General features: G+C 49.6%; 1 protein-coding gene across 2 annotated transcripts in view; it reads left to right on the forward strand.

Annotated features, from left to right (window-relative positions):
- The window catches only part of LOC138491101 (probable cation-transporting ATPase 13A4), a 978968-nt gene that overhangs the window by 857761 nt on the left and 98876 nt on the right, over nucleotides 1–22331 (forward strand). For both annotated transcript variants that reach the window (XM_069617419.1, XM_069617420.1), the window contains one exon: nucleotides 14583–14663. In XM_069617419.1, the coding sequence (XP_069473520.1) occupies nucleotides 14583–14663 (81 nt within the window). The remainder of the gene's footprint in view (nucleotides 1–14582; nucleotides 14664–22331) is intronic.

Raw genomic sequence — 22331 nt, forward strand, 5'->3', positions numbered from 1 at the left:
CAGGTCGAAGAGTCTGTGCTCAGCCCTCAAGGCGCCGACATCCTCAGAGAAGTGTATTTCCGTTGAGAAAGGGCTGCTGTCCAGGGCTGTACGTCTTGGATTACCTGGTCTGCAGCGACAGGCCTGGTACGAGTTTACGATCTCTCAAGAGGACGCTGTGCACGTGCCTGTAACTTGCACCCTAATATTGACTTCTACTTCGCCCTGCACAGGAAAGGGAAAACCCGGAAGTGGTTTCAAAGTCCTCAGCCTCCGCCCACTTCCCCCAGAATCCTCATAGACTGAAAATCCTGCGCTTTATGCGTGCACGCTTTTTGAGGAAGCGCTGTTGAGAAAGGGCTGGGGTGGTGGGGCTCCTCCCTGGGCGTACTAGTGTGAAATACGGTGTCAACCACAGCTTGGCCGCGTAGCCGCGAGGCAGGCGAACCGTGGTCCTTTTCTAGAAGCAGAACTTCATCTTCTAGTCGAAGTGTTTGTCTCTATTATAGTGTGAGGTTGCCTCTGTGCAGATGTCTAGCCGCTCCTGGCTGTATTCGTTGAAAACCAGCCTGCCAAATATTATTAATGAAGCTGTTTCTGGTCCCCGCACGCCAACAAACACAGGTACGTTCATTAGCCACAAATCAATTGTGCGTGCACCTTCCCCAGCCTTGCATATCCCACACGGTGTTGCTGCCGATTAATATTGGCAGACCATACTTGTTTGGCACAAACAAACCTATAGCATACAACAGGGGGCTGGCTGATTAGGCTCACGTCGCCCTCCAATCATTGCCATTTTTTGCCCAAAAGCCTCCCGTGGAAGCTCTCCCTGAGACCCACGTGCTTTCTGACTCTGCCTAATTACCAATTCCAGAAATTGGGCCGGTATTTGTGCCGACAGACAATCCCATTTCATCAGACTCTCATTCTTTGCCAATTCACGATGACCTTGAGCTTTCTATCTATGGCAGCCAGTGTGAATCACCACAGTACAAGCACCATGTGCCCAGGCGGATGTTCCGAATGCTCTGCACATCGTTCTCAATCCCTCTCGTATCTACACCCCACACCGCAGCGACCCAGCCATACTCAACCTGTAGGACGCATGAACCCATCTACTCCAATGATTGAGAAGCGCCTTCGGCTATTAATAATGTGATATTCCGTAGGCTTGTGAATCTTCTTAGAGTTATATGCTTTTCACAGGACACCCTCTACTGGTTGGTTCGGAGTATTACATCAGAATCCAGAAGGGGCCGTCAACAGGAGCATCAGACTATCCCTGTAGGACGTGTGCAGGTGCCCATTAACTTCACACATCAAGATCCCCAGATCCTTTTTTATTCCAGCCATTGGTTGGCCACTTCTTAATGCCGTATAAGACAAAGTAGTCTTTTGACAATGTTCTGCGGTACCTTTTCAAAGCCAAACACCCTTTTGTTCCACCAAAGAGGTGGAGAGACAAGCTGCCAATTGTTGACGCTGATTGAGGACCACCACCAGCGTCAAGGCACACAGTAGGGAAAGTGGAGTGGGGTTAAAAATTGCTAGTCTTGCCTAGAAGGCCTCTATACCCCGGCCCATGTTTTTCCTTGGTCCACTTGAATCTCGCACCACTAATGCAAAACACTGCATTTAAATTCTGCACAGAGTGTAATTCGAAATGCTCCTTGGAAGGACATGCACAGTATGTAGCAACTGCCTTCCAATTGACCACACTGAGAATCAGCGTCAGGCGTGAGAGCAATGTCAAGCACACAAACCTAAAGGAGTGCTGTTGGGGGCTTACGCCATGCAAGCTGAGTCAGAACAGAGCAACACCGCCACCTTGGCGGCGGTAATCAGGGTTGAGGATGTAAGCACAGTGGTCTAAGTTGAGACAAGCAGTAAAACCAATTGAAAATGTTGTGTCAAATCAGTCTACAAGGATGTCAAGGCGCTTCCCCCAATTTGATATGTATATTGGTTAAGGCAAGGAGCTGCAAGAAAAGGGTCCTGGCCTGAGACTGTACAGGAAAAAACACTGGAGAAAACGAAGATGATGGACCCTATGGTTCCTGCGCTCACTTGAAGAACAGAAAATGGTTAGAAATCACTCAAAAACTTTTCTCATTGCAATTCAGCAATGTTTATTGTTGTATTCAATACATGAAATGGTTGTTGAATGGATGTCATTCAAAAAAATAGTTTCCAAAATGTTATACATAATTGGGTCCAAAAAACAGAAAGCTTCACAGTGGACGAACAACTTGGAAATATGCTGCCATTCTCTTAGGTATCCAAATAAGTTAGTTGTGCCTATCCCTTTTCCGACACGTGTTTCTCCGTCACACATAAGACGGTTCATCGGGGAATGTCGGTGGCTACTTGTATGTACTGATCATTTGAACAGCATGGTGTATTCCCAACGATGGTGTTAATAAAGCTACGACAAAAGGAGAAAAGGACAGAAATGAAAAGCTTAAAGAAGTGAACACGTATTTTGGGGAGTTTATTAGCTGTCTTAAAAAGTATGATAGATGTACTTACAAGGTTTCTACCGTAACCTTTTGTATCTCGTAGGTGGTTTCCATAATAAATCAGTCTGTCAGGTGGACTATTTAGACTAGTCCTCAATGAAGGTAATAGGTCTGTTTGAAACATACATTTTAGGTGTAAATAAATAAATAATGTTGGGACGTCCCGCGCTAGGTTGTAGAAACATATAATAATGGCCAATGCTCACGATAATCTAGCTCGACATTTTTAACACGTGGCAATACCCTCTAATTTGAAGTAATGCCATATTCAAAAGGTATGGAGGTACCGCTGACAAAAAATGGTCTGTTTATAAGCTAGGTCATTATTGCCTTAACGATTAAATCTCACACCTGCCCACTGCTGCCATGTGGACAAGTAACTATTCGAAAAATGTTGCAGTCAGAAACACAATGTACAGTAAAGTGTATCGGCGGCTGCACCTGTTGTATGTGGGCCGCTTTCAAAATCTTGCGCTCACCTGGATTAACGGAGTTACATTTCGGGATTCTTCGCAGTGCAATTCAACAACCATTTAATTTAATGAACACAACAAAAAAGAAAAGTTTTTGAGTGATTTCTAACCATTTTATGTTCTTCAAGTGAGCGCAGGAAGCATAGGGTCCATCATCTTTTTCTCAAGAGGTAAAACCTAGCAGTCTGCCCGAGCTGCATAGGACCGGTGTTGAGCAGGCCGGTAGAACTCCTGTGCGACCATGAGACTGCCCACGCACGTAAGCCCAAACACCAACAAAAGCCTGAAAGCACCACTTTGGGGGTAGCATTACATTTGTGAGGTCATCTCACAAGACTTCAGATTCTAACTGGTATAAAGCATTAAACGCAGTTGGAGCCAGTGCCAAAAATCATCACATGCCATAAATATGATAGCGATAAGGTCAGAATTCAGAAAAACAGAGTTTCCAAAGTGAAAACATCCACATGGCTCGAGGTACAGGCTTCAGCAGACACATACACAGAGGGGGGAAATCCCCCTTCACAGCTACTCAAAAAGGGGTTGTTTGAATTCTCAGACTCAGGTGAAGTAGAACAAGTTACTCTCTTACATGGTAACGTTATTTCGATGGGATGGTCCGACGACGTATTCCATATCTATGACAGTAATCACCACAGCTGTGCTGCTTTTGAAAATCTTTCGGCATCTGCGTCCTGCGTCGATGACGTCGATACGCTATCCTCGAGGGCCTCCATCGAGCCGACATCACCAGATGTTATAAGTAGGACGCATGACGGCCGTAGCCTCAGTTGTAGTTTTTTCCCCCAGAACGTGTGGCACCAATCTTCTGCCAGTATGACCACAGAAAGCCTTGTGGAAACGTAAGCTGCAATCGCATAAGGAATTCTGTAGCGGGGTAGGCAGGGAGGGAGCGATATGGAATATTTCGTCGGACCATCCCATCGAAAGAATGTTACTAGATAAGAGAGTAACTTGTTCTTCGAGGGGATTGGGTCCTCCGACGTATTCCATATCTATGACAGACTCCCAAAGCAGTACCAGCGTATGGAGGAGGGAAAAGAATTTAGAATAAAGAAATTTTGAATGCCCAATCAAATTGCAGAGTAAAAGACCGCCTTGCCAAAGGCCAGATCCTGCCCATGGATAGAATCTAGGGAGTAGTGTCGTACAAAAGTATGGACCGAAGCCCAAGTGGCTGCTTCACAGATGTTACGAATAGGAACACCCCTCTGCAGATAATCCATCTAGACAAAGTCTGCTTAGTAACAGCTTGTCCCAAACGCCTGACCCAGGACATGTGTGAAATGTAGAAACTTAAAGCCCTCCTAGGATCTAACCTATGGAGCCTCTCCTCGTCCTTACCAGGATGCGGAGGAGGATAAAATGCCGGAAGAACAACCTTCTGGCTTAAATGAAATTCCGACACCACTTTTGGAAGAAAGGAAGGACGAACTCTAAGGACAACCCTGTCCTTATGAAACACAGTGAAGGGTGGCTTAACTGAAAGTGCCTGCAACTAAAAATACCGTTTTCAGGGTTAACAGTCTCAAAGGACAAGAATGTAAAGGCTCAAATGGAGCACACATTAGAAACTTGAGAACAAGGTTCAAATCTCAACCGGGCACCTGGAAAGGTGACGGAGTGAACACATTAGTGAGCACTTTCAGAAACTGAGAAATTAAAGGGATTTTAAAATAAGAACACTCCTCAGACGAGCGCTTAAATATGGACAGCGCAGCCAGGTAACCTTTAATGGTACCCACTTGCAGGCCCTTGTCGGCTAAAGAAAGCAAAAAAGACAGAACCACAGGAATGTCACATGAAAAAGGATCCACATTCTTAACCCTGCACCAGTTGCAGAACTTTCTCCAATGGCAACAGTACAGGGACTTTGCTGCCGGCCGTCTGGCCGAGAGCAACACCTCCATCACATCTTCAGGGAGGTCCCAATCCTTATACCTCAACCTTTCAGATACCAAGCGTGAAGGTTGAGGGATCTGACCTTTGGATGGAGAACCTGACCCCCCTCCCGTGAGAGCAGATCGTCTCAGTAGGGAAGACGACGTGGAGGGCAGATGGAGAAGTCGAGAAGGTCCGGGTACCACGTCCTCCGGGCCCATGCCGGAGCAATGAGGATCATCCGGGAACCGAACCTCTGTAAACTCTGCAGCACTTGCGGGATGACGGGGACTGGAGGAAACGCGTACAGCAGTGGGAAGGACCACTCCACCACGAACGCGTCTCCTAAGGCTCCTCTTGGAGGAAATTCCCGCAAGCAGAGCCTTTCGCACTTCCGGTTGACACTGGAGGAGAAGAGATCCACTTGAGGGGTCCCCCAAAGGGCAAAGATCTCCAGGAGAATCTCCTGAGCCAGCTCCCACTCGTGAGAGATCGCACTCTGCCTGCTCAGAGCATCTGCCATCTCATTTTCAACTCCGGCCAGATGAACTGCCGAGATCAAAATTCCCTGCTGGATGGCCCAGAACCAGAGCTGCATCGCCTCCCTGCACAGAGGAAGTGACCCTGCCCCCCCTTTTTGTTGAGGTAGTGCATGACCACCGTGTTGTCCATCAGAATCAGGACATTCTTCCCTCGCACAGTCAGCAGAAAAGCCTTCAGGGCAAGCCTGATGGCCCTCGGCTCCAACAGATTGATATGGAGTCTGGACTCCGATGGAGACCAACGACCGCTGACTGTCAACTCATTGGCATGAGCTCCCCAACCCATGAGGGATGCGTCCATCACGATCGTCACCTCTGGCCAGGGCAGCCAAAATGGAGCTCCCCTCATCAGAGTGCCTTCGTTGGCCCACCACAGCAGTTCCTGAGTGACCGAGGGTGGCACCTGAACGGGGTCCGACATTCTGCCGGAGGACAGTGACCACTGCGTCTTGAGAGCCCTTTGCAGCGATCTCATCCGCAACCGGGCCTCTGGCACCAGAAGAATGCAGGATGCCATGAGGCCGAGCAACCTCAAGAACTCGAATGCCAGGAGACTCTGGGCACGTCGACAACTTGTGTACCATCTGCTGAATGTGAAGAGCCCTCACCTGGGGAGGAAAACACTGCCCCAGGGATGTGTCGAGCGCTGCTCCGATGTACTGGAGCCGCTGAGTTGGCATCAAGTGGGACTTCTTTAAGTTGAGGGAGAAGCCCAACTTGTGAAGGGAGTGGCAGGTGATGTACAGATGATCCAGGACTTGCTCGGGAGAGCGCGCCCTGATCAACCAATCGCCCAGGTAGGGGTAGACGTGAATCCCCCCTTTCCTGAGATACACTGCCTCCACCACCATGAGTTTGGTGAAGACCCTCGGGGCGGAGGTCAATCCGAACGGCAGGACCTGAAACTGAAAGTGCGAGTTGCCAACCGCGAACCTCAAGTACTTCTTGTGCTTGGGATGGATCGGCACATGGAAGTAAGCATCCTTGAGGTCAAGAGACACCAACCAGTCCTGGAGTTGAAGGGCCTGGAGGACTTGAGAAAGAGTAACCATCTTGAACTTGTCCTTCCTGAGGAGCTTGTTCAAACCGTGCAAGTCCATGATGGGTCTCAATCCCCCGTCTTTCGTCGAAATCAAAAAATAAGGGGACTACCATCCCTTGTTCCTCTCCGCTACAGGCACCAGTTCTATGGCGCCTTTCTCCAGCAGGGACTGAATTTCCTGCACAAGGAGCGGATCCGGACTCTTCAAAGAGAGATTCCCTGGTGGATTGTCGTGAGGCCTCTGCCGGAAAGGAAGACAGTAGCCGTGGGCTATGATCTCCAGAACCCACACATCTGAAGTAATGGCATGCCATTCTACAAGATGCTGTGCCAGCCTTCCCCCAACCGGCGAACCATGGGACATGGCCTCATGACTGAGCTGAAGCAGCTGCGGCATTGCCTGAGGGTAAAGAGGCAACTGCCCAAGCATCCTTGACACCTTGAGTGCCCTGTTTTCCACCTCTGGCACTCCTACGGTGGCCCCTTTGATTTGCAGCTCCTCTCGATCTACTAATGGATGAGTAATATCGAAAGGAACCTCCCCTCCATTGCTTTCCCCTAGGACGAAAAGGTGGAGGTTGGCGAACTGCAGCGCTCAACGGCTTCGCTGCAGCTTTGGAGGTCTGCAACCTCTCAAGTCTCTCGTCAGCCTTGCTGCCAAAAAGATGTTCACCATCAAAGGGCATGTTGAGAAGCCGGGCTTACACATCAGGAGCAAACCCCGACTTCCACAACCATGCAAACCTGCGTATTACGGTGCTTGCCGCCATGGACCAGCTGACACAATCTGCCATGTCCAGACCCGACTGAACGGACTCACAAATGGCATCCTTGCCAACCTGCACCATGGCAAGAAAACCATCCTGTTCCTCCCCTTCGGGTATATGATCAGCCGCTAATGAAGTACAGGTCCACAGAGTGTGTGTGAAACGTGACAAGGCACACACAGAGTTGGCTGCCTGCAAAGCCATACCCCTGAAGAAAACACTTTCTTCGCCCAGCCATCAAAATGCTTGTCGTCCCTATCAGGAGGGATGGTAGGGTACTACTTTGCTGGGGCCGTAGCCGCCTGCACCACCAAACTCTCCAGAGTGGGGTGCGTGGTCAAGTAGCAGGGTTCGCTACTGGCTGGATGGTATTTTCGCAGCAAAGACTTGCTCACTGCCGGAAGACTCTCCGGAGCAGTCCAAGCCGCCGCCACCCTTTTTTGCAAGGCCATATGGAATGGCAGTACCGGGTCCGTTGGCGGACCTTGGTCGAGGATATCCGTCAGGTCATCCTGCAGAAAATCCACTGGTGGTGCAGACCACCCCAAGTATTCTGTTAGCCTCGACATAAGGCGCCGGTACGAGGACTCAGCATGGGTACCAGGCTCAGGCCTACAGAACTCCACCTCTGGAGAGGTGTCCAGGCCACTGGCCTTGTGCAATGACTGCCGCAGGTCTTCAATCTGGCTATGCCCAGACAAAATCTTGTCAGGTACCTCCTCAGGAAGCATATCTTCCTCCGCCCTTCATCCACCTCAGAAATATAATCCAGAGGCTGGAACGAGGGCACAGAAAAAGGGACAAAGACATTTTTTTCCTTGGCCAGAGTCTTGCTAGGGGGTTCCACCGTGCCACGGGGTACCTCCAACAAAACAGCCTCGAAAGGCGTTGAGGGCGTCGATGGAATCGGCATCGACGTCGAGCGTTACGCCGACAGCTTCGACACAGTCCTCGAGGGCGCAGCCCCGAGCGTGTCCTTCGACGGCCTGGGTGCCGATGGCGTTGACGGCTTCCTCGGGATGGACCCTCGTGAGAGTCCCTCGACGACCTCAGAGCAGCCGGCGTCGATGTCTTCTTCGAAGAATTCACAGGCTCCGACGGTCTCGAGGGCGTCGAGGACCGGGACCTGGAACAGGCATGTCTAGAGCGACCAACCTTTGTTCGACCAGGACCTCGAAGGCGCCAGGTGATCGCGATGACCACTCGAGCCCGAAGGCGTGCGAGTAGTGTCTCTAGCATGGTCACAGCCAGTGTCTTTCGAAGGCGCGGACGGACCGGAGCCCTGCGACTGAAAAATCACCATCATCTCCTGCCGAAAGGAATCCCATTCGGCAGGAGTGGAATGCTTGTTGGGACAAGCAACCCACCAACGGGCGGAGTCCTCAGACGAGGACGGGGAAGGTGACCGGTGACGGCGCTTCCGTGAGTGCCTCGAAGAGGCAGAGGAATGGTGGGACCTACTCCGGGACCAAGACTCCCCCGGACTGACGACGACGATGCTGAGAGTCGCCCCTCGAATCGTCAGCCGAAAGGCCAGCGGACTTCAATTTACGGTGCTTGGCCATCTTACCTACAGCAAGCTTCTTCTTACGCTCCTGCAAGGCCTTCGAAGTAAGCGACTAGCAGTCTACACAGTCAACCGTGTCGTGGTCCTCACCGAGGCACCAGAGGCAGGCGTCGTGCAAATCCGTCAATGACATCTTGGACCCGCATTCCCGACACTTCTTAAAACCCGGCCGTGGGGTAGAAGAAGATGAGGACATCATAGATATTCACAAACTAACAGGTTCGAGGAACCGAAAGAACAGAACTCAGAAGAGATGAGACGCGCCGAGATCTCCGAAGCAAACTCGTTCACGAAAAAAATGGAACAGAGGCTACAGGCGTCGTGCGTCCTACTTATAATATCCGGTGACGTCGGCTCGACGGAGGCCCTCGAGGAAAGCGTATCAATGTCATTGATGCAGGACGCAGACGCCGAAAGATTTTCCGAAGCAGCACAGTTGTGGTGATTACTGTCATAGATATGGAATACATCAGAGGACCCAATCCCCTCGAATGGGAGGATGAAGAGACAATATTGGAAGAGGAGGCTCACTCCCTTCCAACACTTACGCCTAAGAGTTCACCCCAGGTCTCTGGAGAATCGCTTTTTTAATGCCACTTTGACTAAAGTTCTCTCGATCATGCAAGATGCTGAGCTTAGGGTGCTCAAACAACGGAGAGGCACGACACCTGAGCATTCACCACAACAAAAAAGAATTAAGATGCAGAGAGACACTTCAGCAGACCATCTAGATGAGGACTTGCAGGGGTTACAGGGTGATGTAGATGACCTGATAAAATACCCTCAAGAGGAGGAGGACATTGCCAGTGCAGAGGAATAGCCTCTTAATTCCCCTAAAGACAGACATCCTCCAGTTATGACCTCTCCAACCGAGGATCATTCTCAATACCCCAGTCTGCTGAAAGGAGGAGCAGAATGCTTTAGTATTAGAGCTCAAGTGTTTGATGAGAATGTTGACTTTACAACGGATCTCCTAAAAGGGAAGAAGCCAGTTTGCCACCGCATCCCTTGAATACACTCTGGAATAAAGTGGATCCCTCCCTCACTGCTTAATCCAGAAGTCCTCGCCCACAGACCCAGTGCATATACAAGGTCACCCAACACCTGACTCCCTGGCGGCTAGCACCTCAGACAACCCTCCGGTATGGAAAAAGGGGCCTTCTTTTGGGTGAATAATTGCCACTTCAGAGGTGTACAGTGTTTGCATTGCAATGCCAGCGCTCTAATGGCCCACCACAACAGGGCACAATAGGATGAAAAGGAGACCCCAAGCAAAGATATCCCTGCTGCACGGGAGTCGGCGTTCCCAAATATCCTCCACGAGGGAACCAGACTCCCAATCAAGTCATCAGAATGGAAACAGCTGGCCATCGAGTGGCAGAATCCGCAATACTAAGTAGAATGCCTGGCATGAGGCAGCGGCTCCAAGCCAGAAACAGAAGCCCATGGAAGGCTCTTACGGGTTGGCAAGGCAGTCCATGATGCCCTGCAACTTCCCAAAAGACAGAAGAATGCCTTGGGGGCACCTTCTCCTACTGCAAACAGATGTTCTGGCCCTCCAGAAGGGGGCAGTCAAACCAGCACCTTAAAGCAAGTGAACACAGTTCTCTACTCCCTGGATTTCCTTGTGCCCAAAAAAGACAAAACAAAAATGCCTATCCTAGAGATTTGCCCACAAACAAGTTTGTATAACCAGACAAGTTCAGGAAGACCACATTACATGGCAACATTGGATAAGAGAGATGCATACTTTCATATTTCAATGTTCCCAAGTCTCTGCAAGCCCTTACGTTTCAAGGTCGACAAACGTCGACATTTCCTTTTGGGATTGCATGGCCAATTTATGTGTACACGTTGTTGCTCATGCTAGTGACAGCACATCAGTCTGCATTATGCACTTAGGAATTCAAGCTTACAAACCTTTCACAGCAGACATATCTGTCAAATATAAAGATCTGTTCTCATTCTAATATTTCCCAAATGCTCCAAACCATCCTGGAACCCTCACTTTCATGCAAAGCATCCGGGAACCTTCACCTTCATGCAAAGCATCCTGGAACCCTCACTTTCATGCAAAGCATCCTGGAATCCTCACTTTTATACAAAGCATCCTGGGACCCTCACCTTCATGCAAAGGATCCTGTACCGCTCACTTTCATGCAAAGCATCCTGGAACCCTCACTTTCATGCAAAGCATCCGGGAACCTTCACCTTCATGCAAAGCATCCTGTACCCCTCACTTTCATGCAAAGCATCCTGGAACCCTCACTTTTATACAAAGCATCCGGGAACCCTCACCTTCATGCAAAGGATTCTGTACCCCTCACTTTCATGCAAAGCATCCTGGAACCCTCACTTTTATGCAAAGCATCCTGGGACCCTCACCTTCATGCAAAGGATCCTGTACCGCTCACTTTCATGCAAAGCATCCTGGAACCCTCACTTTCATGCAAAGCATCCGGGAACCTTCACCTTCATGCAAAGCATCCTGTACCCCTCACTTTCATGCAAAGCATCCTGGAACCCTCACTTTTATACAAAGCATCCGGGAACCCTCACCTTCATGCAAAGGATTCTGTACCCCTCACTTTCATGCAAAGCATCCTGGAACCCTCACTTTTATACAAAGCATCCTGGGACCCTCACCTTCATGCAAAGGATCCTTTACCGCTCACTTTCATGCAAAGCATCCTGGAACCCTCACTTTCATGCAAAGCATCCGGGAACCTTCACCTTCATGCAAAGCATCCTGTACCCCTCACTTTCATGCAAAGCATCCTGGAACCCTCACTTTTATACAAAGCATCCGGGAACCCTCACCTTCATGCAAAGGATTCTGTACCCCTCACTTTCATGCAAAGCATCCTGGAACCCTCACTTTTATACAAAGCATCCGGGAACCCTCACCTTCATGCAAAGGATCCTGGAATCCTCACTTTCACGCTAAGCATCCTGGAACCCTCACTTTCATGCAAAGTATCCTGGAACCCTCACTTTTATACAAAGCATCCGGGAACCCTCACTTTCATGCAAAGTATCCTGGAACCCTCACTTTTATACAAAGCATCCGGGAACCCTCACTTTTATACAAAGCATCCGGGAACCCTCACCTTCATGCAAAGGATTCTGTACCCCTCACTTTCATGCAAAGCATCCTGTACCCCTCACTTTTATACAAAGCATCCGGGAACCCTCACCTTCATGCAAAGGATCCTGGAACCCTCACTTTCATGCAAAGGATCCTGGAACCCTCACTTTGATGCAAAGTATCCTGGAACCCTCACTTTCATGCAAAGTCTCCTTGAACCCTCACCTTCATGCAAAGGATCCTGGAATCCTCACTTTCACGTTAGCATCCTGGAACCCTCACTTTCATGCAACACATCCGGGAACCTTCACCTTCATGCAAAGCATCCTGTACCCCTCACTTTCATGCTAAGCATCCTGGAACCCTCACTTTTATACAAAGCATCCGGGAACCCTCACCTTCATGCAAAGGATCCTGGAATCCTCACTTTCACGCTAAGCATCCTGGAACCCTCACTTTCATGCAAAGTATCCTGGAACCCTCACTTTCATGCAAAGCATCCGAGAACCCTCACTTTCATGCAAAGCATCCGGGAACCCTCACTTTCATGCAAAGCATCCTTGAACCCTCACTTTCATGCAAAGTCTCCTGGAACCCTCACTTTTATGCAAAGCATCCGAGAACCCTCACTTTCATGCAAAGAATCCGGGAACCCTCACTTTCATGCAATGTCCCCTGGAACCCTCACTTTCATGCAAAGCATCCGAGAACCCTCACTTTCATGCAAAGTCTCCTGCAACCCTCACTTTCATGCAAAGCATCCTGGAACCCTCACTTTCATGCAAAGTCTCCTGGAACCCTCACTTTTATGCAAAGCATCCGAGAACCCTCACTTTCATGCAAAGCATCCGGGAACCCTCACTTTCATGCAATGTCCCCTGGAACCCTCACTTTCATGCAAAGTCTCCTGAACCCTCACTTTCATGCAAAGCATCCGGGAACCCTCACTTTCATGCAATGTCCCCTGGAAACCTCACTTTCATGCAAAGTCTCCTGGAACCCTCACTTTCATGCAAAGCATCCGGGAACCCTCACTGGTACTTTTCCACGATACCATTTTCCATAGGGTTATTTTCGAAAGAGTACACCAGACTCTACAGGAATAATAACTTATTACCAGAAATGAGTGTACATGGTTATGCAATCTTTTGATAATGTGCTTTGCTTAGTAAGACAGTGTAACGTTCTTATTACGGCCAAAATATATACTGGTAGTGACCAGTTTACAATACAAGTACAATTAAAACATGTCCTCTTTTGTTTAACACATTATTTTTTCTGAGAATTCTAACTATCTTGTCTCTCAAAATGTGTTTCCTTCTTGAAAAGGGTTCTGGCCAGATAATGATCTGCTTGTTCTCTTAGCCGCACAGTAATATTTCATTTGGTGTGCTGACCTGTTTGGTAGCGCTGCTGAATCTGCATAGAGATTACACTGTGCACAAAGACTATTAATGGACACAAATAGACATAACCAATAGAGTTGTTGATCCTGCAGCCAGGTCCTGTGGTCCCTTACAGGGACCCTCTGCATGTCCTATCGGTATCCCTCGCACCTCCTCTCATGTAGACCATGTCCCCGCAGGGTGATGGCAACACACGCGGACAATACATGTCCTCAAATACCGCCCACCCCCCCCCCCCTTGGCTATGTCCCTGTAATTGCTCTCAGAGAGAGGGGGAGAGATAGGAGGGAGAGAGATAGAGAGAGGAGAGAGGGGGAGAGAGAGAGAAAGAGAGAGAGAAAGAGAGAGAAAGAGGGAGAGAGAGAGAGAGAGAGAGAGAGAGAGAGAAAAGGGGACAGAGAGAGAGGGGGGGAGAGCGAGGAGTGAGAGAGACAGAGAGGAGCGATGGGAGAGAAAGAGAGAAAGAGAGGGAAAGAGAGAGAGAAAGAGAGGGAAAGAGGGAGAGAGAGAAAAGGGGACAGAGAGAGAGAGAGAGCGAGAGCGAGAGAGAGAGAGAAAAGAGAATGGGACAGAAATAGAGATAGATATATATAGAGAGAGAGAGAAAGGGGGAGAGAGAGAGAGAGAGAGGAAGAGAGGGAAAGGGGGAGATAGAGAGAGCAAAGAGGACAGAGAGAGAGGGGGAGAGATAGGAGGGAGAGAGATAGAGAGAGGAGAGAGGGGGAGAGAGAGAAAGAGGGAGAGAGAGAGAGAGAGAGCGAGAGAGAAGAAAGAGGGAGAGAGAGAAAAGGGGACAGAGAGAGAGGCGGAGAGCGAGGAGTGAGAGAGACAGAGAGGAGCGAGGGGAGAGAAAGAGAGAAAGAGAGGGAAAGAGGGAGGGAGAGAGAGAGAGGGGAGAGAGAGAGAAAGCGAGAGAAAGAGAGAGAGAAAGAGAGGGAAAGTGGGAGAGAGAGAAAAGGGGACAGAGAGAGAGAGAGAGCGAGAGAGAGAGAGAGAGAAAAGAGAATGGGACAGAAATAGAGATAGATATATATAGAGAGAGAGAGAAAGGGGGGGAGAGAGAGAGAGAGGGCGAGAGAGAGGCAGAGGCACGCAGCATGTGAACTGTCAGCACAGGCTGGTGCTTTGCAGGCTGGGCACGTTATACTCAAGTACCTGGGAAGCCTCCTCGTGCTTCCCTCGCTGAGGGATGATAACGAAGGCCAGGCTACACTACTCATGATGGCGTAGATGCTACAAACTCACGCCTGAGAGAAAACACCCGGAATTAATTGCATGTTTCTCTGCCCCACAGCTGGTCTGCACCCCAACATTGTGGAGGGTACATATTGTCGTCATGGTCATCGTTTGCTTTGCGGTCACCTTTATTGTAGAGGTAAGTGGCCTTTGAGTCTATACATGTCAGCAATGTATGCAAACTGTACATGCAATGTGTCTAAAATGTCAGCCAGTGACTCCTCCTACCGCCTCGTGGGTTCCTTGATGTACTGTACTGTACATCCAGTGTGTAGAGCGCTCCCTGGCCTTGAAGTGGCCTCTTGTCGCTGGAAGAAACCAGAAAGGAGAAAGAAAAAAGGCAAGGGGGTTTGAATTAGGAATGGCAATGCCAATGAAGAGAACGCATGGGTTCTTAGCAGAGGCCTGCGTTTGAGATGGGGAGTCTTGGAAGGGAGTGTCCATGGCATGGCAGAGTGTGCCAAAGGGCGGCGGCTGCTCTGGGATAGCCCTGCCAGCATTCTCCATCATGCCTGCATAAGGAGCTGGCACTGGGCCTGCGTGTTCAGACTGAAAGCATCGCACCACAGGCAGGCGGCGAGTGAACTACTCCTGGAGTACACGCCGCCCCCACCGGCTCAGTGATCTCCCCAGCAGCCGCTGCAGACACGGAGTAGATTTCCGTTCTAACTCTCTGTGCACGCGCGTGCGTGCTCGCGCAGGTGTGAGCGCATAACCTGTACCTCGAGTCTCCCCGTGCATTGCTCAACCTGCCCCAAAGTTTAACACGGAGAGTTAGCAGGTTTTATTTCATTTAAAACTCTGATTTCTGTTCATATTAGCATGCCAGCTGTACAAAACACATTAAAACGTCAAAACAAAGCCCACTCCTAAAACAAGTCCCAGCCTAAGGAGAGGTTATTCAGGCGAACAGGTAAGCAAGACCCACCTTCAGAGAACCGCAGCAGAACCACTGAGAATGGCAGAAGCTGCCCCCCTCTGCCCTGGTCCAAGCCTGCACCATTCCCTGCAGGGGAGCAGTGCAGTGTGGAAGAGGCAGGCGCTGCTGTGTGGCAACTGTACTGATCCCTGGGTGCAGATCAATGGACAGACTGTGACAGACTGCCAGCGAGCAGAAGCCTGCGCAGGGGGGACATCAGAGCAGCAGTGCCCGCCGGCAGCTCTCTGTGCTCTATTAGAGACCACACAGGATGTGAACGATGTCTCTGCCTTCCATGCCTGGAAGCAGAGCCTGAGCGCGGGGTTATCTGCACCCCTTTGGGGGATGGTTTCTCTTGTCTGGCTACAGGAGGCCTGCTCAGTATTCTGCCATGTGGACATGCAGTGCAGAGAAGCACATCCGTATTATGAGTTCTTTCATATATGCTGCCCTCTACCATCAGCACACACAATGCGAGCACCGGCAGAAAGAGACATCTCCTGGAAACAAATGGAAAACAGTTCATTACTTACTCAATACTCCAAGCTGAGGCACAAGGAGGAAGCTCTAACTGGGAGTCTGTTGGAATGATATCAAATGATATAACATTTATAACGCGCCTATACACAAGTGTCTCAAGGCGCGACGAGCAAGTGAAGGGAAACGGGGGGAAGACAGAGACAGCGATCCTACTAGGCCAGGTGACATTGAGATCGTGCAGGGGAGGGGGAAGGGGAAAAGTGCAGGGGCAAGGGGGGGGCAGTACCTAGGATAACAGTAAAATAAATATAGACAATAAATAAAAGTGCGGCCAGCTGGTGGCAAGTGCAACGGTAAGTGCAGACATCAGGTGTCAAGCGCTAGTAGGGGCTGTAGGGATACAGAACAGTCCCTGAGTGCAAGGGTTGCCAGGGGGGCATTACAGGTGAGCAACTGGTAGGGAGGGGACCTGGGCCCAAGATCAGAGGGTAGCCAGGTAACCAGTGCTGTTTCAGATTCAGCCAGGGGATCAGCAGGGGAGAGGAGGAGAGAAAGCAGAAGCAAAGGGGAAGGTCTTGAGGTGCTCTCGGAACCGGAGATGGTTCTGCTCAAGTTTCAGAGAGGCAGGGAGGCTGTTCCAGAGTGAGGTCGCAGCCGAAGAAAGAGATCTGCCCTCAACTCTTTGCTTGGAAAAGGGACTGACCCTTAGAGAGTTGGAGGTGGCGCACTGGAGAGCTCATGCCATCCTATATATATTTTTGCATAGAATACAAAAGTTAGTCTGGCATAAACATTTCTTCAGTGGAGAAATCTAACTTTTCTGTAATTGATTTGGAGTTGTAGTAATAAACCATATATGGGATCCTGCACACAAACTCAAGGGGAGATTTCTCGACTCTCCTGTTTGCAGAAGTGCTGCTGCAGGCGAGTGCAAAAAATTGTAAGGGGGCCTCACCAAATGTATTGCCCCGGGCCTCACCACATCTTCTGATAGCCCTGGATAAGACAGTTCATTACAATGGTGGTGCAAATGGAAAGAGACAATTCAACACAGAGCGAATACAGTTGTGAGTCAGGCGTGACATCACGACTCATGTGCAATGAGCCCAGTTTTCAATTATTTTTCAAAAAGTCTGGAAGTATGGTTCTTCTCTTAGAGCTAAAGGCATGGAATCCCAGAGTTTAGCAGCCAGTACGGGGAAGCTGTTGCCCCATGCTTTTTGTAACTTAAATCTAGGAATCTTTAGTAGGTGAGCATGTGTGAACCCGGTACGTCTATTCGATAGATTTCTTGTGAATTTGTTCACAGGATATTTTGGGGCTGGGGTTGTGAGGCACTTATGTGTTAGAGATAGTTTTTTAAAGGCGATTCTATCCTGAACTGGAAGCCAATGTACATTCTTCTTGCTGGGGACATCTAGTTGGCTCTCGGGATATTGAATGCCGATCTTAACGCATTATTATGTAGCACCTGTTCGTGTCTACCTACTGCGCATTACAAAAGTCTAGTCTGGATAATATGAGGGCTCAAGCCAATGTAACTGTCACGAGACAGGAAGCGTCTACAGGCATTAATACGTTTAGATGTGTAGGCCGTTGCTGAGGCCGTTGCATTAACTTGTCTTGTTAGTGTAAGAGTTGTCACTTCTTTGGAAACTTTAAAAACAATGCTGTCAATGTTAAAGTATTTGAATTGGTTGGCAAGCTTGTTTAGTCTGTTCTGTGATCCGATCAGGAGTAAGTCTGTTTTATCGTCGTTAAGACAGAGGCCGTGGATACCCACCCATGCCTCTATGGTTTGATATGTTTCATTAAGTAGATTGGAGTCCACGTCGAAGGAGCCTGTGATCAGAATGATGATTTGGGGGTCATCCGCATTGTTCGTGTATGTGACACCCAAGTCATCCAGGTGGTCGAATAGTGGCTTAGTGAAAATGTTATACAGTGTAGGGGAAACACAAGAGCCCTGTGGTACTCCACAAGAGACTGGGGTAGGCTCCACCGATGCTGGTAGTGCGAATACCCTCATAGTTGGATGGAACAATCTGCCAGATTATCTGCGTATTCTTGGTTGCCTTGTTAAATTCAAGAAGGCACTTAAAACCTTCCTTTTTTGACTCTTAACGCCAGTACCACCCATATCGTCTCTGGTATTTCTAGGGCACTAGGAGACTTCTATTCTGTTCTTCTTTTTGTGTTGTCCGCGCCTTCATACCTGAGGGTCTGTAGTGCGCTACACAAAATGCCTTAAAAAAATATATAAGGTTCTATTGTAGAGTAAGGACTGTATCCACAGAGAGGCTTTAGAGGAGAAGTGGCCCGCTAATGTCAGATGTTTGCAGAGGACTTTATGGTTGGCCAATTTAAAGGCCGCTTATAGGTCAACTAGGAGGAGGAGCGCTAGATTGCCCTTGTCTTTTAGTTCATCCATTTGAATTTTTAAGTCTTTCAGTGCTGATTCAGTGCTGTGTTCGTGTCTGAAGCCTGATTGGTGAAGGCCAAAGAGATTGTTGGATTCTAAATGGTTTTGAATTTGCAAGTATGCCACCCTGTCCAAAATTTTGACTAAGAAAGGTACAGTTGTAATAGGCCGATAATTAGTAGGGATGTTTGGGTAAAGACTAGGTTTTTTAAGTAGCAGGATGATTCAAGTGTCTTTAAGGTTAGTCAGAACAGTGCAAGTTTCAAAGGAGGCATTTATTAAAGAGGTGATGAATGGAGAAAAGCTCCTCCAGTGCCTCTTTGATGACTATGGCTGGGCATATATCACCTTGACAACTGGATGGTTTGAGGCTAGAAATCATTTGTTTTTTCTTCCTTTACAGGGACAGGGGCAAACTCAAATGGAGTGAAGGGTTTTGTAGAAGAGTCCCTTGGCTGTTGGGATTGGGTATCGACTGGCAGTGTAAGCTTTTTTGCTTAAATTTTCATTTGTAGGAGTGAGATTTTGTCGAGCAACGCTTTTTGAATATTTGTATACCAGATCAGGTCTTTAGTAGAAGATTCTTGAGGTGATACGAGAGATTCTAGTTCTCGAAGGATAGTAAACAACTCTTTAGTTCCAGAGTTGGTGTTCTTAATTCTATCGTCGTAGGTGTCGCTTTTAGTTTGGAGTATGGAAGTTTTGTAGTTATTAGAGGCAGTAGTGAACTTCTCTTTGTTCGGGACCGTTGTTTTTTTGTCTCCAATTTGCTTCTACTGTTCTTTTGGTATTGCGCATGTTTTTAAGGTTTGTAGTGAGCCACGTGTTTAGGTGTGCAAACGGCTTAGTTTTGCACATTTTAGAGGGGCTACTTTATCTACAGACTGAAGCAGGAAAACCAGGAGGGCAGCCTCATTATCCCATCAGCCCATTTCCATGCATCCAGCAGGCAAACCAAGATGGCAGCATCATTCGCCCATCAGCCTGTTGCCATGTATCTAGCAGGCACACCAGATGGCAGCCTCTTTAGCCCAGCAGCCTGTTCCCACGTATCTAGCAGACACACCAGATGGCAGCTTCAATAGCCCAGCAGCCTGTTGCCAGGTATCTAGCAGGCAAACCAGATGGCAGCCTCATTAGCCCAGAAGCCTGTGTCACTTATCTGCAGGCATGCCAAGATGGCAGCCTCATTTGCCAATCAACCTGTTGCCATGTATCTAGCAGGCACACCAGATGGCAGCCTCATTAGCCGAACAGCCTGTTGCCAGGTATCTAGCAGACACACCAGATGGCAGCCTCAATAGCCCAGCAGCCTGTTCCCACGTATCTAGCTGGCACACCAAGATGGCAGCCTCATTAGCCCAGCAGCTGTTCCAACGCATCTAGCAGACACACCAGATGGCAGCTTCATTAGCCCAGCAGCCTGTTGCCAGGTATCTAGCAGGAACACCAGATGGCAGCATCATTAGCCCAGCAGCCTGTTCCCACGTATCTAGCAGGCACACCGGATGGCAGCCCCATTAGCCCAGCAGCCTGTTGCCATGTATCTAGCTGACACACCAGATGGCAGCTTCATTAGCCCAGCAGCCTGTTGCTAGGTATCTAGCAGGAACACCAGATGGCAGCATCATTAGCCCAGCAGCCTGTTCCCACGTATCTAGCAGGCACACCAGATGGCAGCCTCATTAGCCCAGCAGCCTGTTGCCAGGTATCTAGCAGGAACACCAGATGGCAGCCTCATTAGCCCAGCAGCCTGTTGCCACGTATCTAACTGACACACCAGATGGCAGCTTCATTAGCCCAGCAGCCTGTTGCCATGTATCTAGCAGGAACACCAGATGGCAGCATCATTAGCCCAGCAGCCTTTTCCCACGTATCTAGCAGGCACACCAGATGGCAGTCTCATTAGCCCAGCAGCCTGTTGCCGCGTATCTAGCAGGCACACCAGATGGCAGCCTCATTAGCCCAGCAGCCTGTACCCACATATCTAGCAGGAACACCAGATGGCAGCCTCATTAGCCCAGCAACCTGTTGCCAGGAATCTAGCAGACACACCACGTCGCAGCTGCAATAGCCCAGCAGCCTGTTGCCAGGTATCTAGCAGGAACACCAGATGGCAGCCTCATTAGCCCAGCAGCCTGTTGCCATGCATCTAGCAGGAACACCAGATGGCAGCCTCATTAGCCCAGCAGCCAGTTGCCAGGAATCTAGCAGACACACCAGATGGCAGATTCAAAAGCCCATCAGCCTGTTGCCAGGTATCTAGCAGGAACACCAGATGGCAGCCTCATTAGCCCAGCAGCCTGTTGACATGCATCTAGCAGGAACACCAGATGGCAGCCTCATTACCCCAGCAGCCAGTTGCCAGGAATCTAGCAGACACACCAGATGGCAGATTCAAAAGCCCAGCAGCCTGTTGCCAGGTATCTAGCAGGCACACCCGATGGCAGCCTCATTAGCCCATGTGCCTGTTGCCATGTATCCAGCAGGCAAACCAGATGGCAGCCTCATTGCCTCATGTGCCTGTTGCCATGCATCTAGCAAGCACACCAGATGGCAGCCTCATTAGCCATGCAGCCTGTTGCCATGCATCTAGCAGGCGGACCAGATGGCAGCCTCATTAGCCCAGCAGACTGTTGCCAGGTATCTAGCAGGAACACCAGATGGCAGCCTCATTAGCCCAGCAGCCTGTTGCCATGCATCTAGCAGCAACACAAGATGGCAGCCTCATTAGCCCAGCAGCCTGTTGCCATGTATCTAGCAGACACACCAGTTGGCAGCATCATTAGCCTTTCAGCCTGTTGCGTTGAATCTAGCAGGCAAACCAGATGGCAGCCTCATTAGCCCAGAAGCCTGTGTCACTTATCTGCAGGCATGCCAAGATGGCAGCCTCATTTGACAATCAGCCTGCTGCCATGTATCTAGCAGGCACACCAGATGGCAGCCTCATTAGCCCATCAGCCTGTTGCCATGCATCTAGCAGGCACACCAGATGGCAATATCATTTGTCCAGCAGCCTGTTCCCACATATCTAGCAGAAATACCAGATGGCAGCCTCATTAACCTATCAGCCTGTTGACAGATATCTAGCAGACACACCAGATGGCAGCTTCAATAGCCCAGCAGCCTGTTGCCATGTTTCTAGCCGGCACACCAAGATGGCAGCCTCATTAGCCCAGCAGCCTGTTCCCACGTATCTAGCAGATACACCAGATGGCAGCCTCATTAGCCCAGCAGCCTGTTGCCAGGTATCTAGCAGGAACACCAGATGGCAGCCTCATTAGCCCAGCAGCCTGTTGCCATGTATCTATCAGGCACACCAGAGGGCAGCCTCATTAGCCCATCAGCCTGCTGCCATGCATCTAGCAGGCACACCAGATGGCAGCCTCATTAGCCCATCTGCCTGTTGCCATGCATCTAGCAGGCACACGAGATGGCAGCCTCATTAGCCCATCAGCCTGTTGCCATGCATCTTACAGGCACACCAGATGGTAGCCTCATTAGCCCAGCAGCCTGCTGCCAGCTATCTAGCAGACACACCAGATGGCAGCTTCAATAGCCCAGCAGCCTGTTCCCACCTATCTAGCAGACACACCAGATGGCAGCCTCAATAGCCCAGCAGCCAGTTGTCATGTATCTAGCAGACACACCAGATTGCAGCATCATTAGTCCTTCAGCCTGTTGCTTGAATCTAGCAGGCAAATCAGATGGCAGCCTCATTAGCCCAGCAACCTGTTGCCAGGAATCTAGCAGACACACCACATCGCAGCTGCAATAGCCCAGCAGCCTGTTGCCATCCATCTAGCAGGCACACCAGATGGCAGCCTCATTAGCCCAGCAGCCTGTTGCCAGGTATCTAGCAGGAACACCAGATGGCAGCCTCATTAGCCCAGCAGCCTGTTGCCATGCATCTAGCAGGAACACCAGATGGCAGCCTCATTAGCCCAGCAGCCAGTTGCCAGGAATCTAGCAGACACACCAGATGG

Source organism: Ambystoma mexicanum, chromosome 10, assembly GCF_040938575.1.
Source record: "Ambystoma mexicanum isolate Mex_15411 chromosome 10, UKY_AmexF1_1, whole genome shotgun sequence".
In the NCBI taxonomy this organism is placed as follows: domain Eukaryota; kingdom Metazoa; phylum Chordata; class Amphibia; order Caudata; family Ambystomatidae; genus Ambystoma; species Ambystoma mexicanum.